This window comes from Nelumbo nucifera, chromosome 7 (assembly GCF_055504915.1).
Source record: "Nelumbo nucifera cultivar China Antique chromosome 7, China Antique-T2T, whole genome shotgun sequence".
Lineage (NCBI taxonomy): Eukaryota > Viridiplantae > Streptophyta > Magnoliopsida > Proteales > Nelumbonaceae > Nelumbo > Nelumbo nucifera.
In genome coordinates, this window is record NC_142655.1 from 60436213 (window position 1) to 60454399 (window position 18187).

Consider the following 18187-nt stretch of genomic DNA (forward strand, 5'->3'; position numbering starts at 1 on the left):
GGGATTGAGGATAGGACAAGGAGGTAGAGTACTGGGACAAGGGGAAAGGAACGATTGATCCACCCTTGATGCATTTGAAGGAGAAGTAGACACATCAAGAGACTCAACAGGGACAGGAAGAGGAAGAGCAAACACCTGTGACAAATCCTCCCCCTGTGGACAATGTCCTTCTGGAGAGGAACCATAAAAGGGGGAAAGCTCATCAAAGGTGACATCCATTGAGACATACCGATTGCTAGACTTTGGATCAAAACAACAATAACCCTTTTGTGTGGGGGAATAACCAAGGAAGATACACTTTTGAGCTTTGGGTTCAAATTTATGCCTTTGGACACTTGGAACATGTACATAACAGGTGCAGCCAAAGACACGAATAGGAATAGGAAAAAGGTCCTTGTCTGGATGAAGAAGATTGAAGGGAGACTTAAACCCCAAAACCCTAGATGGCATACGGTTTATAAGATAGGTAGTAGTAAGAACAGCATCACCCCAAAACCTGGTAGGAACATGTGAGGCAAATAAGATACTTCTTGCAACTTCAACAATATGCCTATTTTTCCTCTTAGCAACCCCATTCTGTTCTGGGGTCCTAGCACATGAGCTTTGATGAATAACTCCCATGTCAGAGAGATAGCAGGATAGGTTTTTCTCAAAGTATTTTTTTGCATTGTCAGATCTGAAGATTTTAATCTTAGTATCAAATTGGGTTAAAACAAATTCATGGAATTGTCTTACAAGTGTTGGAACTTCATCACGGGATTTCATCAGGAATATCCAAGTGAACCGAGAAAAATCATCAATAAACATGATAAAATATTTATAGCCACCCATGGAAGGTAAGTGGTAAGGCCCCCACATATCAGAGTGCACAATATTAAAAGGAAAAGAAGATCTTTTATTACTCAAAGGATAATTGTTTCTACAATGCTTTGACAATTCACAAGACTCACAATGAAGACTAGACAAACTAATTCCCTTAAACGGTTCAGGGAAAAGACGACTCAAGGCAGAAAAAGACAGATGACCAAAACGACGATGACACAACATAATCCGACTAACAGACTCTGAAGAAACAGATCCAAGAGCAGCATTCCCAAGATGATCAGTGCATTGTTTCGGGGTATCAAGCAGGTATATTCCGTTCGCCTCATGGCCACTCCCAATCATCTTCTGAGACTCCAGATCCTGAAAAACACAGTAGGAAGGAAAGAAGGTTACACAACAGTTTAGTGATTTGGTTAAACTGCTTACAAACAACAAATTTGTATTTAGTTTAGGTACATGAAGGGCAGAAGGTAGGAACAAGGAATCCGTAGCCTTGATTGTTCCCTTACCAGAGATAGGGGCAAGTGAACCATCAGCTAAAGTGATTTTATCACGTCCAGGGAGCAAGTCATATGAAACAAATAGGGTAGAAAGATTAGTCATATGGTCAGAAGCACCTGAGTCAATAATCCAAGGGATCTTGAGATTACCTGAAGTGGTAGCATGATTGGCAGAAGCCCTTATACCTGAATGAGCAAATGCTGAAGCAGCAGGAGAATTGCCTGAAGGGTTGGAAGAAGAGGTCACATCACTCAGCTGACTGATCATCTTCCCAAACTTTTCATATTCTGCTCTCATGGTTGCCAACTGTGCAGAAGCAGACATTTCTTCACTATCTGGCCCGGTAGCTACATTTGCACTTCCTGATCTTTTACTATCATACTTTTTCTGAAACCGACTGGGAACAAGATTAGGATGTAATTTCCAGCACTTATCTTTGGTGTGCTTTGACTTCTTGCAGTACTCACATATAACTTCTTTCTTTCCTATGCCACCAGAAGTTCCAGCATTCCCTTTGGGTTTAATCCCCATATTGGCAAAGTGATCATTCATATCAGCCCCTTGAACCTGAACAACCCTTCTGCTCTCTTCACTACTCACCAATGCATAAGCTTGTGACAAAGAGACACACTCCTTGTAAAGAATATTCTGTTTTGTGATATCATATTCTGGGTTTAGTCCTGTTAAGAACTCAAATACCCTGTTCCTTTCAACCAATTTTCTGTAGGTCTCTGCATCATTGGTGGTGTCCCAAGGTACAACTTCTATTAGATCAATCTCTTGCCATAAGGACTTCAGGGTTGAGAAATATACAGCAAGAGGTTTCTCCCCTTGTCTTAAATTCTTTACATCACTTCTCAATTTATATGCCCGGGCCACATTGAGTTTTTGTGAATAGGTTTCCGCAACACTGTCCCAAATTTCTTTTGCTGAATTCATCCATAGGTAGTGTTGGCTGATTTGCGGCTGCATTGAGTTCACAAGCCACCCAATGACAGTGTAATTTTCTTGTATCCACTTCTCGTAGGATGGATCATCTTCTGGGGGAGCCTTCTTACTCTCGGAAATGAATCTCCACTTTCCTCTACTACAAACATGAATCTTTACTGATTGTGACCATGCCAGATAATTAGTTCCATCTAGTTTAACTGTGGTCACAGTCAATAAGGAATCATTTGGAGTTCCCTGAACCAGTCCATATTCGGCACCACTTTTGTTTTCAAACTCTGAGGAGTACATCATGTAAACACTCTAAACAGAGTTCAGCCGACCACTAAACAGAGTTCAGCCGACCACAAGAAGACAATATACTGAGTTCAGCCTTCAAGAAGTAATCAGAAACTCCTAGGCACTGTGCAATCAGCCGAAGTACCTTTTCAAAGTTGTGCACTCAGCCAAGAAGAGTAAATACCAATCGGTATTGCTGAATAGGCCTTTTCACAAACACAGTGTGGGCAATAGAGACAGCCCCACTGTCAAGGAAGAGAAAAGACCCCAAAAACAGTTTGTACAGTCCCTTAAAACAGCCAAAATATGAGTAACAATACACAGCCTTGTTACAAGGATGTTTCGGCAGGTTTTAACAGTCCAAGAAGAAGAGAAAAAAAACAGCTCGGAAATTTTAAACCAGATTTAATGCAGTCGAAGGTAGTACAGAACAGCTAGGGTTTTCGGACACTTCAACAGTCCAAACACAGTCGAAGATAATACAGAACAACCAGAAACTGAGCACAACTTACAGTTCGAGCTTCAACAGTCCAAACACAGTCGAGCTTCAAAAACAGAACAACCAGTCCAAACACAGTCGAGCTTCAATAGTCCAAACACAGTCGAACTTCAGAGCAGAAAACTGAGCACAACTTACAGTTCGAGCTTCAACAGTCCAAACACAGTCGAGCTTCAAAAACAGAACCAAGCTGTTCCCCTTCTCCTTCCCCCCTTTTTTTTTTCTCTGATTCTTCCTGGCCACCGAACCCCTTCCCCAAGAGATTCTAGTCTTGGGCTCGTCCACTGACCTCCAAGAATCAGGCAGTATGTGACTAAGCTTCCAGCCCTTTGATATTTAGGTTCAGATATGCTCTGATACCATGAAGAAAACTGAAGAGAGGAGAGCTTGAGAGTTCAGCAATGAGGGTCTGATAATGAGAGTTTCGAACCTACTCTCTCTCAGCACCCTAACATTCTTTTATTAAGATATATTTGAATAATTACAAGGAGGCCCTTAGGTGGGCAAGAATTTACAAAGAACTTAATATAGACAGGATGGGCCCAGAATAAGGCCCATTACAGAAAAGAAACATAATCAACAAGAAAGAATAAACAACCTATGGGCCATTCGGCCCATCTTCTCTACAAAAACGAACTACTTTCTTTCCACCATCCACATCATTTCTCTCTACTTGTAACTCAACTAAGTGTAAATTTGCTAATAACTCCACACACTCAACCTCCCAATCAAGGAGCAACGTTCTGAATTTTGGTCACCACACCACTCTTCCTTGATTTAATTCATAACAATCAGCAATTAAAATATTATTCTTGCTCAATCTATAAGGTCTTGGACACAAATCACATAATCGGCTAATGCCTAACAAATCATCTTCCCAAAATTCTCTATCTGCTCCATCCCCAACCTTGAATATACATAGTTTACAAGTGCGACTGAAAACTCATAATTCCCTTACACACACACATCCCACACCATACTTACAAGCAACCACCTTTCTCCAAAGAAATTCTCTCTCAACACCAAATCTCCATAATTACTTTCCCCACAACTTATTAGATACCCTTGCTCTCATTATCCCTAAATCTCCATCTTTGGCCCTACACACCCAATCCCAGTTCACTAGATGGTACTTTTTTTTTTCAAAACCTTCAACGCTCCATAAGAGATCCCTTTACATATTCCGAATTTAATCTTCCATTGATGGTGGAACTTTAAGCAATGATAGATGGTAAATTGGGAGGTTAGACAAGACATTTTTGTTTAATGTGATCCTCCCACCAAAGCATAGATACTTTGCCTACCAACCTTCCAATCTCTGATCAATCCTGTCCAAAATTGGCTGCCAAATAGAAGGAATTGAGGCTTTTGCACCAATTTGGAGTCCTGAATATGCGAAAGGGAACTAATCTACAAGACAGCCCACAACCTGAAGATACCGCATACTCCTCTAACAATGATTGAAAAATATCTCCAACTCCAATCATGGCATTCTTATTTAAGCTAATTTTCTGACCAGATAGGGTTTCGAAACACTTGAGAATGGCCCTCAACCTTAGCGCTTGTTCCACTGAAGCATCAACAAAGATTAATGTATCATTTGCAAATTGAAGATGGACATTGGATAATCCTTCCCTACCAACTTTGGAACCTTCTATCATTCCCGTTTCTGCTCCCTTGTTCACAAGTCTGTTCAACACCTTTGCTAGTTGCTACTAAGACAGAGTAATGGAGAGAGGGGATCACCTTGCCTTAAGGTGAGCCATCTTCCACCATTTAAATCTTGAGGTTGAGTGTGCTAACCTTAAATCCATGTTATACTGCCCTCGGTCCACCCTAGTTGAGTCTCCATAAGCAATGGGGCAAAAAAAAAAAAGGAGCTAAAAAGTGCCCATTAATTCTGAAAATACCTCCAATTCTGGAGTTGCCTATATTGCCAAAACTGCAGCCTTGGAAATTTAACTTTATCATGTCCTGATTAGGTGGCATCCACCCAACAACCGAAAGGAGGGGATAAACAAGAATTAAGTATCTTTCTTTGAAGTAGGTCACTTGTGTTGATTCTTTCCAAGAAAGTTTCCCAACAAAAACTACCATCCCGAGGAGGAATAGGCTTACTCCAAACCTCTTTAGCAGGGAAGGGCAACCCAAGAGGAGCAGGAGGATGAGTTATGGTTTCAAAAAAAGAGGCACAGGAGAAGGCACCCGAGGAGGAGGGGGTCCAAATTCTGATATCTTCCTTAGAGGGTCTGGGAAAACATTATCAAGGATGTTTAACAATGTCAAAATGCAGTCCAAATCTATACCCCTAATGGTCCTTCTCAGGCTTAGATTCCACCCAAAGCCAGAAGTTGAATTTGAAGGAACTAAGAAGGAAGAAATAGGTTCATTCTTCAAGTCTGACAGAGCAAACAAAGAAGGGAATTGTTCCATCAAAGGGGAATCCCCAACCCAAGTTTGTTCCCAAAATTTTATTAGGTTACCTGAGTTCAAGCCATACCTGATCCAAGGAGAGAATGTTGGAAGTATCTCATGGATGGCTTTCCATGTAGATGCAGCTGTAGCTCTTGCCAGAATTCCAGGATCCTAACCATTATCCTCCAGCCCATGAATGCTAGCCACTATCTTCGTCCACAATTTGTCCCTTTCCAGAGGAAATCTCTACAACCACTTCCCTAGCAAGGCCATGTTTCTTTTCCTAATATTCCCTATCCCAATACCTCCTAGGATTTTTCTTCTAATTACCACCTCCCAACCCACCTTATGATCCTTTTTCTCCTTTCCTAGCTCCCACAAGAATTCCCTCATTAATTTTTCCAACATGTTTGAGACTTTGGTTGGAATCTTAAACATCGACAGGAAGTAAACATGTAAGTTAGCTAAGGTAGACCTAATCATAGTGGTCCTCCCTCCCAAGGATAAGTAATTCTTCCCCCAAGAAACAAGTCTTTTCTCGAATCTTTCCACCACCGGGTTCCAAAAACTTTCTTTCTTGGGATTATCTCCTAGGGGGAGGCCTAAGTAATTTAAAGGCCAATCCGAAATTGTACAGTCTACTGTTTTCTGTTCAACTGATGAACTGTTCGGCTGCCCTACTGTTAAGCGACTGTATTCCTTAACACAGTAACTGTATTCGAACTTTTTTGTTGTTGGTATTGTGGACTGTTGATGGTCTGTTTTGGCCGACTAATTGTCTGCTCAACATTAATCTTATTAATTGACTGTTCAGCTACCCTATTGATCTTCTTGACTGGTTAGCTATCAGCCCTACTAAGTAGGTCATTCAGACCTGTTCTTGTACTGCAACAGCAGTGTGCAGACTTGTTTCAGTGAAACCGTAGGTCAGAAGGGCCTGTTTCAGTACTGCAACAGCTGTGTTCAGTTTGTTGTTTGTTCTCAGTGAAGCTGTAGGTCAGAAGGACCTGTTCTTGTACTGCAACAACAGTGTTCAGTTTGTTATTTGTTCTCAGTGAAATTGTAGGTTAGAAGGACCTGTTCTTGTACTGCAACAGCAGTGCTCTTTCTTTTGTTCTCAGTGAAACCGGTGGTCAGAAAGACCTATCTCTGAAATAGTCTTGTACGGCTGTATCTTTTTGGTTGCTGTTTCAACTTTTTATTCAGATATCATGGGTAGTGAAGATTCAGCCACATCTGGAGTTTCCTCAATGCTGAATGGAATGGGTGGGAGTGACCTATCCTTTCCCATGGCTGTTGTCCCTCCTGATGGTTTAAATTACCTGGAGTGGTCAAGAGGGATCAAATTATACATCACGACAAGGGGGAAGATAGGCTATATTAATGGGAGGATAAAAGAACCATCCTCCGGGAGTGCTAAATATGATAGATGGAATCAGGAGAACAGTATCGTTATGTCCTGGCTCTTGGTTTCCATGCAACCTCAAATCAGGAAGAATTTCATGTGGGCTAAACAGCGAATGAAATCTGGGAACAAGCAAAGTCTACATATTCAGAATTGCGACACTATGCCAAAATTTATCAATTGCAGGCAGCATCTTCTACTTGTAAACAGGGGGAGAGGTGTTTATCGGTCTATTACTCTGACTTAACATCTGTCTGGAAGGAGTTGGATCACTACCAGAGTGTGGATTGGAAGTGTGATGAGGATGCTAAGAAGTACAAACAGCTTGTCTCCCAGCAAAGGGTGTTTGCATTCTTACATGGTCTGAATCCTATGTATGAATCTATCAGGGTTCAGATTCTCAGCTCTAAGGATCTCCCTTCTGTTCAGGAAGTCTATGCTCTTGTACAATCTGAAGAAAGCAGGAGAAATTTGATGAACAGCCCTGGTGGGGATGCTGTTGTGTTAGTTTTAAAAGGAGGTGTATCTACTGGTGTGGGATCTTCTTCCCAGAAAGGAGATCTCCAGAAAAAAATAGAAGATAAGGAAGAATTGTGGTGCACTCATTGCCAGAAACCCCGACACACCAAAGATACCTGTTGGGATCTTCATGGGAAACCAAAATGGGCTCAAGATCTGACTAAGAAGCAAGGTTCAGAGGTGAATAAGAAGTACGGACAGCAAAGTACAAAGAAACATCACATGGCCAACATGGCTACTTGGGAGAATCAGCCCCCCATTTCTACCGTGACTCAGACACATCTCACTGGACCTGATCCGAGGGAGGACATTATGAATTCTTTTTGTGACCATTTAGAGCTCTATGGTAGAGCAATTCGTCAGATGGATACTCCTCCCTCAACCTCATTTGCATCTACGTCAGGTAACCCTGCCACTGCTTTCCATGTTGCTTCTCACACCCCTGACTCTCCATGGATCATTGATTCTGGAGCATCAAAACATATGACTGGTACGTCCTCTTACTTTCAAACCTATCATCCTCTTTCTGGAAGAGACAAGGTGAGAGTAGCCGATGGATCATACTCTTCCATAGCTGGTCAAGGAACTCTCTCTCTTCCTCTTGGCCTTACCCTTTCTGATGTTCTTCATGTTCCAAATTTTCCCATTAATTTGTTCTCTGTTAGTAGTGTTACTAATTCCTTGAATTGCTCAGTGACTTTTTTCCCTTCTCATTGTGTGATTCAGGATCTGGCCTCGGGGAGGACGATTGGTAGGGGTCGTATGGCTGATGGACTTTACATGCTGGAGAATAAGGCTGGTCTTCATGTTACAGAGTCTATGAGTCAGTCCTGTAAGAAAAAAGTCTATTTATGGCATTGTCGTCTTGGTCATTTGTCTTTTGAGTTTTTGAAAGTTGTATTCCCAGAACTGTTTAAGTCAATGTCTGTTTCTGATTTTTCTTGTCAAACGTGTCAGTTGAGTAAGCATTGTAGAACTCATTTTCTTCAAAGAAATAGTAAATCTGAATCTCCGTTTCACATTGTTCATTCTGATGTGTGGGGCCCTGTTACTTTACCATCTGAGAGTGGCTACAAGTATTTCATTACCCTCATTGATGATTATTCTAGATATACTTGGGTATACCCGATGCGAACCAGGGAAGAAGTACCAAAAATCATTCAAGATTTCCAGCGGATGGTCTTCACTCAATTTCAGACTGAAATCCAAATTTTCCAATCAGACAATGCAAAAGAATCTTTTCATAGTGACCTCACGGAATTTTTTGCTTCGCATGGTTCCCTTCACCGTAGCTCTTGTGCCTGCACACCACAACAAAATGGTGTGGCCGAACGGAAGAACCGACATCTCCTTGAAGTGGCTCGAGGTTTACTACTTCATATGAATGTTCCCAAACGGTTTTGGCTTGAAGCTGTTCTTTGTTCCACTTACCTTATAAACCGTATGCCCTCTCGTCGGTTAGAGTACAAAGCCCCACATCAACTTCTCTTTCCTAAGGCTCCCCTTCTTTCTATTCCTCCTTGTGTCTTTGGTTGCCGGTGTTTTGTCCAAAATCTGTCTCCCACCCGTGGGAAATTGGATTCTCATGCTATCCCTTGCATATTTCTTGGTTACTCCTTCACTCAAAAGGGATACCGTTGTTTTGTTCCTGTTTCTCGTAAATTCTATGTCTCCATGGATGTTTCTTTCTTTGAAGATGAGCCTTTCTATCCTGTTTCTCCTTAGGGGGAGTGTAGGCATGAGGAGAAACTGGTTCAGCTTCTCGCTCTCCCTGACTCGCCCAGACATTGTTATACCTTTCTATGACTCGCCCAGACATTGCATATGCTGTTGGTGTCCTCAGTCAGTTCATGCATGCTCCTAGGTCTTCTCATCTTGAAGCAGCAGAGAGAATCCTCCGATATCTAAAGAAGTATCCAGGTACTGGTTTGTTATTTCAAAAGCACGGACATTTGAAAGTTGAAGTTTATACAGGTGCAGATTGGGCTGGATCCCAAAGTGACAGAAAGTCTACCAGTGGCTACTGCACCTTTATAGGAGGGAACCTTGTTACATGGAGGAGTAAAAAGCAAAATGTGGTGGCTAGATCCAGTGCTGAAGCTGAATATCGTGCTATGGCCCACGGAGTTGCTGAAGGCATGTGGATAAAGAATTTGTTGGGGGAGTTGGGTTTCCCAGTGACCAAACCTATAACTCTATTTTGTGATAACAAAGCAACTATAAGCATTGCTGCCAATCCGGTGCTACATGATAGAACAAAGCACATCGAAGTTGACAAGCATTTTATCAGAGAGAAAGTTATCTCAGGCGAAGTGTGTATCCCCTATGTCACTTCTGAGAACCAGCTTGCAGACATCTTTACAAAGGGTTTAAACCTTTCCAGACATCATGATCTTTGTGACAAGTTGGGCATGATTGATATCTATGCTCCGACTTGAGGGGGAGTGTTGTCAGTTGTTTATGTATTCAGGTTTAGTACCATAAGGGTACTGTTGTAATTTCTCTTCTGTTTATATTGTTCGACTGTACTAGTATAAATAATAAAATCATTCTTTCGCCCCCGAAGGGCTTTCAGTCACTCAACTCACCTCTCTTCTCTCTTCTCCTCTCCTCTCTTCACTTGCCCTTGCTCAACAGCTCTGATACCATGATAAAATTCAGATATAGTGTCCATATGATTTCAGATAAGAAGGAGAAGAAGAACAGTTTCTTTGAAACTAGAGAGAAAAAAACATCTTCTCTAGTCGGCCAGCCTTTATTTATACTTTTCTATATAAACAAGAATTACTCTTTTGCCCTCACTTAAGTGAGAGCAACATCAGCTAAATAATTAACATATAACTTAATATAAAAGGTCTATACTACCCTTCTACAATCGACTCTAACAGTGGGTCACCTTGCCTTATTCCTCTCAAAGTGGGTCACCTTGCCCTATTTTTAGTAGAATGAATACCTGAATGGGCATATGTGGATGAAGAGGGAACTATCTCTGATGAAGTAGGTGCAATAGTAGTAGACTCCAGGTGAGTAATTATTCAGCCATACTTCTCATACTCATCCCTAGCAATTGCTAGTTGCTCTCCCACCGACTTCTCCCCACTATGCCCCTATTCACTCTGTGAGGAGGTAGCTACATTTGCATTTCCACCTTTCCCATTCTCATTCCTTTTTCCACTGTTTGCATTCTTGTGTTTGGCAGGTATAAGCTTTGGATGCAAGCTTCCAACAGGTATCTTTAGTATGTTAAGGCTTCTTGCAGTATTCACAAACAACATCTTTCTTTCATCCTGGCATTAGCTTAGTGATTCATCTATAGTTCTATAGACTGAACTTGTCTCTTGCTCTCCTCACTACTCACCATAGCATAAGCGTGAGATAAAGTCACCTCATCCTTTGCCAACAAATTTTCTCACTATATTCCGGGTACGGAACTCAAAAACTCGATTTCTTTCCACCAACTTCCTACGTGTTTTAGCATCCTTTGTACACCCCCAAACCATAGTCTCCATCAAATCAGTCTCCTGCCAAAGAGATTTTAGCATGGCGAAGTAAATGGCTAAGGGCTTCTCCCCTTGTCTTAGATTATTCACATCATTCTTCAATTTGTACGCCCGAGCAACATTTGATTTATGGGAATAGGTCTTCATGACACTTTCCCACCCCTCCTTTGCAGTTCCCATCCACAAGTAGTGCTGCCTAATATGTGGTTGCATAGAATTCATTAACCAACCCACTATTGTGTAATTCTCCTGCATCCACCTCTCATAGGTAGGGTCATCCTCCCCCGGTTTCCTATTTCTCCCGGTGATGTAACTGCATTTCCCTCTACTACATATCTTAATTGACTGAGACTAGGCTAAATAATTGGTCCCATCCAGGTTCACAATGGTCACTACCCCAAAAAGATTCTCCATTGATCCCCCATGTCCAAACCCAAAATCTGTTGGATATTTGGTTTCTCCTTCAGTTTGCTCCACTGAGTGAAACGGATATCACAATAAGTCTCAACTAAGCTATAATTTCTATTCCAAGCAAAAAACTTCTCTTCAAACAACCAAATCTATAGTTTTAGAAGACCCGTCCGAATAGAAGAAGAGGAGAAAGTTCAACCACTCCTACCAGAGGTTCCAGAATCCTGTCCAACTCAAATTGCCCTTAATGAAAATCAAAAGGCTACCCTTTGTTCTCCAAGTGCCAGTTTCAAAGTGTCTCTAGGACTTGTAATTAGTTTTCTTCAGTTGTCTAGGGTTTTCGGGAAAAAACTCCAAGAACTTGCCCTGGGCTTCAATTGGGGATGAAAAACTTCACAAAACCTCTCTGAAAGCCCTCCCAACTAGGCTACATAAGCTGCTCCCTAATCAGCCAATCAATTCTCCATACACACTGTGTATGGGCAAAGAGAGAAGAAAGAAAAGAAGGTGAGAACCTTCTCTGATACCAAGCTGTAAATCACACCTGCAATAATCTGAATTAAAAGAAAAAGAAACAGGAGAAAAGGAGATTGAAGAGAGAGAAGTGATGGAAGAAAAGGAAGAAGAAGAGAGAGTAGTTCAAAACCTCTCTTCAGCCCCCAATGATCTCTTTTATTCTTTTGTTATGAAAAATAAGGACAATTACATGAGTGCCCTTAGTAGGGCATCCATCACTAAAGACAACAATAAAAAAGAGAAAACAGGTCCACTATCTACTAGCAAAAGTCATAACCATAACTTAAAAGAAAAACAAAGAAACTAAGGCCCATTCCGCCCATTATCTCTACAAAGTTGTTAGCAATAACACCCTTTACAACATAGAATCCCACCACCCTATTAACATTGAGCCCAAAATAAATGATGTCTATTTACTCCTTGAAAGATTCTCTATCAACATTTCCTTAAGTAGCATCCTCTATTTAAAGATCCTGGCATTTCTTTCTTCCCAGAAGTACAATAGATGATAAAGGGTTGCTGAATATTGAGAATGTCATGAAGGACTTCTGTGCGGAGAATTGGACAATAGATGATAAAGGGTACTGTGAATTAACCCAGGAGTACAATATGTTCTCGGGGGGGGGGGGGGGGGGGCAGAGATCAAAAGATATTCTTGAGTGGAACAAGTGTCTTTGGTGTGCTTTGGCTTCTTGCAGTGATCAACACACCAGGTCCTTCTTCTCTTCTCTATTCTCACTGCCACCACTTTTAACCCCACTAGGCCAAGGCTTAGTACTCACCATGGTTGTGGCCTCAACAACAGAAGGCTTAAGCATAACATTTCTTTAATTTTCAAAAGTTTGGTATTCATTTCTGGGGTTTAGGTGTGCCTCTTAGCAATTGTTTAGATTCTTCAGTCTCTTTTAATGGCATTCAGAATGTTAGGTTCCAAACAATTTCTGTCCTTACTTCAAAATTATGCATTTTAATTACATTTGATAAACTCTTTTTCCATCCAAATGGAATCTTCCACTACCTATATAAAGAAACCTATCACCATCACCTAAGCCTTATCCCAACTATATGGGGCTGGCTACATGAGGATGGCATTGTAGAAAGATTTTGTGGTTTTAGTAGAGTATAGCACTAGGTTCCTGAATGAATGCTTATGATTTTATCCTATCTTGATGAGTTTTGTTGTTTATTTTGCAGAAATTGTTGATTTCCTCTAGAAATCTGGAGTTCTTCACAAATGGTTATCGCTACCTGATTCAGATTCTGCCTGCTGCAGTTGTTGCTCCAATGTACTTCTCTGGAAAAATTGAATTTGGAGTCATCAACCAGTCTGTTTCTGCTTTTAATCATATCCTTGGAGATTTTTCCCTCATCGTATACCAATTTCAGGCTATCAGTGCCTTTTCAGCTGTCATTGATCGACTAGGTATTGCTTTCATTGTTTTCTCCTCCTTTCTCAGTGTATTTCCTAACTTGCATTCATTTTTTTTTCTTTGTTTAGTGAATCAGTTTTGTGGTAAGACAAGTAAAGTGATCAGTTCTTATCTTTTTCCGGGTTAGGAAAAAAAAATTCTCCTGGAAAATCCTTTGAGAGTGATCATCCTAGAAAGTATATAAACATTATGTTTACAGCTTAGATGGATGCCTTTCTTTTGATATGAAAAGGAACTGATAAAGAATGACAAGGTGTGAGGTACCTTAAAAAGATTCCAGTGATAAGGAATGCCTAAGTTTGCTACTTAGGCCATGTTTGGGAGTGCTTATGTTAAAAATAAGTGCTAAAAACAAGTGCTTATTTGAATAAGCACTTATTTGCATTTGACATCCAACTTTTTCAAGTACTTATTTAAAAAAAAGCACTTATTTCATATTAGGCGTTTGGTAGTCTTGTCCTTCATTTTCTTTCAAATTTTCAAAATATACCCTTATGAAAGTACTTTTATTAGATTACCATTTATAAAAACACTTTTATGAAAGTACTTTTACGAAATCACTTTTATGAAAGTGCTTTTATAAAAGTACTTTTGTGAAAGCACTTTTATGAAAGCACTTTTACGAAAGCACTTTTAGAAAAGCACTTCAATAAAAACACTTTTACGGAAGTACTAAAAGATTGATAAAAAAAAGCACTTTTACGAAAGTACCTTTTATAAAGTACTGTTATGAAAGCACTTTTATAAAATTCAACTAGGGATAATTTTATAAGTGGTATTTTAAAATTCAACTAGGGATAATTTTGGAAGAAAAAAATTGAATAAGTTCTTATTGTATAAGCACTTAAAAAAGCTGGAAATTTGGGCTAAAAAAATAAGCCCTTATTTTTAAAATAAGCACTTATTTCAGGCTTATTTACCAATCACCAATAAGTGCTTAATGGTTTGGTCCCGACCCAAATAAGCACTTATTTCAAATAAGCACTTATTTTTAAGCACTCTCAAACATGGCCTTGGATGCTTAAACAACTTTGTAACATGGATGTGTTTGCAAGCTTTGATCAAGATGGTCTTTTTTATAAATAGAGAAGAATTAAGGAAAAATTATAGAGCAGTTAAAGGGTGTTGAGATAACACTCTAAAGTCTCAACCAATATTTTAAAAGGCGTAGGATGCATACGCCTGAAGGCGTGCCTCAATGCCTCTAGGTGAGGTGCCCCCAAACACCCTAAAGCACATGCTAGAGGTGTTGACACCTCTGAGGTGTATGCCTCAGGTGCAAAAGGTGTACATCCCATGTGCTTCATGCACACCTCATATAAAAAGACTAAAAAAAAAGAAAAAAAAGGAAAGGAAAGGAAAGGAAAGGAAAAGAAAGGAAAGGAAAAGAAAGGGAAGGGAAAGAAAAAGAAAGAAAGAGAAGAAAAATGGGAAAAAGAAAGAAAAGGAAAGGGATGGGAAGGGAAGGGAAGGAAAGATAAGGGAAAAGAAAGTCTCCCCCGATCCCTTTTCTAGACCCCCTCTTTCAACTAATGCTATGCATTCTTCATTCTTCTTAATATAAGAGATTTTTATTAAAAATAAAGAAAAATAAGATCCTCCTTCCTCTTCTTCCTCCTCACCCCCTTTCAACTAATTCTATGAAGTTTGTGTGGATGCCAAAAAGAGATTCGGCCACAGGACAGAGGTGTTCATCTAGTCGAGGTGGTTCCGAGCCTTGTTCTCCTTTTTCCACAACAAGTGTGTGGGGTTTTCGCAGAAAGCGTTGGAAGTAAGAGGGGTAAAGGTGGAAGCTCTTGTTGAAGTGGCAGCTGTAGAGAATAGAGTGGAAGAAGAAGCATCAACTTTCAATAGTGCGGTTTTACCTGAACAGGGAAGCGAAGCTTGTGTTCTTATCAATTCAGTGGAGGTCTTACTGGTATATGGTGCAAGTTCAGTTTCCAATAAGGAGGTGCAGGAGGGGAGTTTAGTTTCGCCAGTAGAGGAGAATCTGCAAAGGCATGTTGATGATAAAATAAAGGAGTTTCGACAAGAGGTTTTTAATCTTGGTCAGTCTTCACAACTAGAGGTGTTGTGGATGACGGTGGTTTAGAGTTGACACAAATTGGTAATCATGTGTTTTCCTTTTTTCCTTTGAAGACTGCAATAGTGAGTTGTTTACGCCCTTGGCCGTAGGAGGTTTGAGGCAATTTGTGCAGAAGTTGCTGAAGATTTAGTAAATTCGAGAAAAGTAGGATCAACTGCAACTCCCAATTTGTGCATTGCAGTATAATGAAAAGACAGGTCTAGAACCAATTTTGGTAGTGAACGGCGATAGTTGGATATGTTAAACAAAGGCAAAGAAAGAGCGGTGTTGCAGAGTGTTTTAAGGCCAGCAGCGGCGACGTGGCTAGAACTGAAGGGATGAGAGATCCATCATATGGATGGCCGAACCCTGCAGGTAGGTTGGGCAAAATTTAAAAAATTTCTCTCTCTCCCATGTGGGAATCACATTCCATGTTTTAGAAAATCTGCATTTTCAAGGAACAATCTTGAACCTAAACCGAACCAGATCTGAAACCAAAAGGTAGGAGAGGGATATACCTGATACGGAGTAGCAGTAACTCCCAACGAAGGTGTTCACACCCAAGGAAAGTTCCAAAGACTGCTCCCACTGAAGATGACACAGCGTAGGGTGGAGCAGAATCAACAGGTGGTTCTTTACAAGAATCGAACCCTTCAGCAAGAATTCGATGGAGGGTATGTGAGCACGACTTCAGATCAGTTTTTCTCCAAAAACTGATATCAAGAACCCTTCTTGATCGCTCCTACAATGGAGAACGGACTGGCAATGGCGGCAGCAGGAGGAGGGCGCAAGAGCAGAAGATGGCGCAGTCTTACTGTTGTTGTCTTCTCTCTTCTTGTGATCTGAGATCTGATTGAGTTGTGTTGTGTGGAGTTTTGTCCTCCTCCTCCTTTTATAACCTTAAAGAGAGCTCCTAATCTCATTAGGAGTTTCCTAATCCAAATCCTTATTTGGATCTGGACTCTCTTTAAGAGATAAGGATAATCCCTTAATCTTATCTGCAGATCTAGATCAGCCCTCCTAATCTCATTAGGAGCTTCCTGATCCAAATCTCTATTTTGATCTGGACTCTCTGAGTGGATAGGGATAACTCCCTATCCTATCTGTTGATCTAAATCCCAGATCCGCCCCTCTTTAATTAATCTAATTAAACCAGTTCGAATTGGCTTTAGGCCCATTAAGTCCATGTGCTCACTAACCTTCCAAACTATTGCCCAGTTGGGTTTCCTTGTATGGTGTGGGACCCAAACATTGATCTACACATCAGCCACATGGGTTCAGCCTAGCCTCTGTTACAAGGCCTGGCCGAATTCACTATAATGGACAGTGAACCCCTTGGCTGAATTCATCCATAAATAATGTTGACTGATTTGTGGTTGCATTGAGTTCACTAACCATCCAATGATGGTATAATTCTCTTGCATCCATTTTTCATAAGATGGGTCATCTTTCGGAGGTGCTTTCTTGCTCTCGAAGATATACCCCCACTTGCCTCTATTGCAAACATGAATTTTTATTGACTGTGACCATGTTAGATAGTTGGTTCCATCCAGCTTGATTGTGGTCATAGCCAACAGTGAGTCAACGGGAGCTGCCGGAACCTGTTCGAAATCAGACCCACACTTATTTTCAACTCCCGATATATCCATCTTCCTCAAACAACTTCAAAAGAATTTCAAACAGCTTCAAATGACAAGCAACTGCCAGCTACGTCTCACCCGGAACCCAGGAGAAATCAGAAATTTGACGCTCCCTATTGGCTTTACAGAACACCACAAGACTTGAATCGATCTTCAAGAAAAAGTGAAAACCCCTTCAATCATTGAGCGCCAAGGTGAAGCTCCCTGTGGGGCCAACAAACAGAATTCTCCAATTGATTAGGGTTTTGGGCAAAATACACCAGGGACTGTTAGAATGATGACCAAGACAGCATCCTTTTCTCTAAAAATCCACTAACAACTAGGCTGAAAAATTTCTTCAATCACTCATTCGATTCAGCTCTCCATACACACTGTGTATGGGAAAAAAAGAGAAAAAAAGAGGAGAAAGAGCTGCTCCAATACCAAGAAGAAAAAACCGTCCTAAGGAATGAAAGGACCTTTATAGGCAACCAATGGTTCGTGGAAGGATTATGTGGAGAGCCACTAGAGCTGCTGTATTGTGGTCAGTGTGGGAGGAAAGAAACAATAGGATCTTCAAAGGTAGTTGTAGATCCAAGGAAGAGGTTGTGGAAGGAATAACTACTAAGGTTATCCATTGGTTGAAATCCTGTGATCTTTTTAAGGAGTTCTCAGTTGAAGACATTTATAGAAGTTGGGGTATTGTGGCATATACTACTACTTCCAAAGCTATGATACAAGAAGTTTGGTCCCCACTGGCACAACAAAGGGTGAAACTGAACTTCGATGGAAGCTCTATAGGCAATCCAGGCTCATCTGGTATAGGAGGTGTCTTCAGAGATAATGAAGGCAAGATAATGGCTTTGTTTTCAGGTCCAATAGGAGTTGGAGATTCCTTAAGAGAGGAAATCTTGGCACTACATCAAGGTGTAAAACTGGCCAAACAATTGGGGCTACAGTAGATTGAGATAGAGGGAGACTCCAAGTTGGTAATTGGGTGGATGCAATCAGGGCAGCTGGGAATTTGGCAATATAGACAGCTGATAAGCAAAATTCTTAGCATAACAAGGGAGGGGGGTGTTTGGTTAAAGTGGGTAAGGAGATCAGCAAATGGTTTTGCCTACGCCCTAGCAAAACAAGGGGCTGTAAGGGAGAGTCTTTATTGGGCGGTGCTGTAATGTTTGATGTTTATTGGATCAACCTTTTCTAATAAGGGTTGAATTCTGTATTTCAGGTTAATTTATCTCTAATGAAA

The 18187-nt window shown here is 40.7% G+C and overlaps 1 protein-coding gene across 3 annotated transcripts in view; it reads left to right on the forward strand.

Annotated features, from left to right (window-relative positions):
* The window catches only part of ABCD2 (ABC transporter family protein), a 111882-nt gene that overhangs the window by 41184 nt on the left and 52511 nt on the right, over positions 1-18187 (forward strand). For all 3 annotated transcript variants that reach the window (XM_088891536.1, XM_088891537.1, XM_088891535.1), the window contains one exon: positions 13013-13241. In XM_088891536.1, the coding sequence (XP_088747662.1) occupies positions 13013-13241 (229 nt within the window). The remainder of the gene's footprint in view (positions 1-13012; positions 13242-18187) is intronic.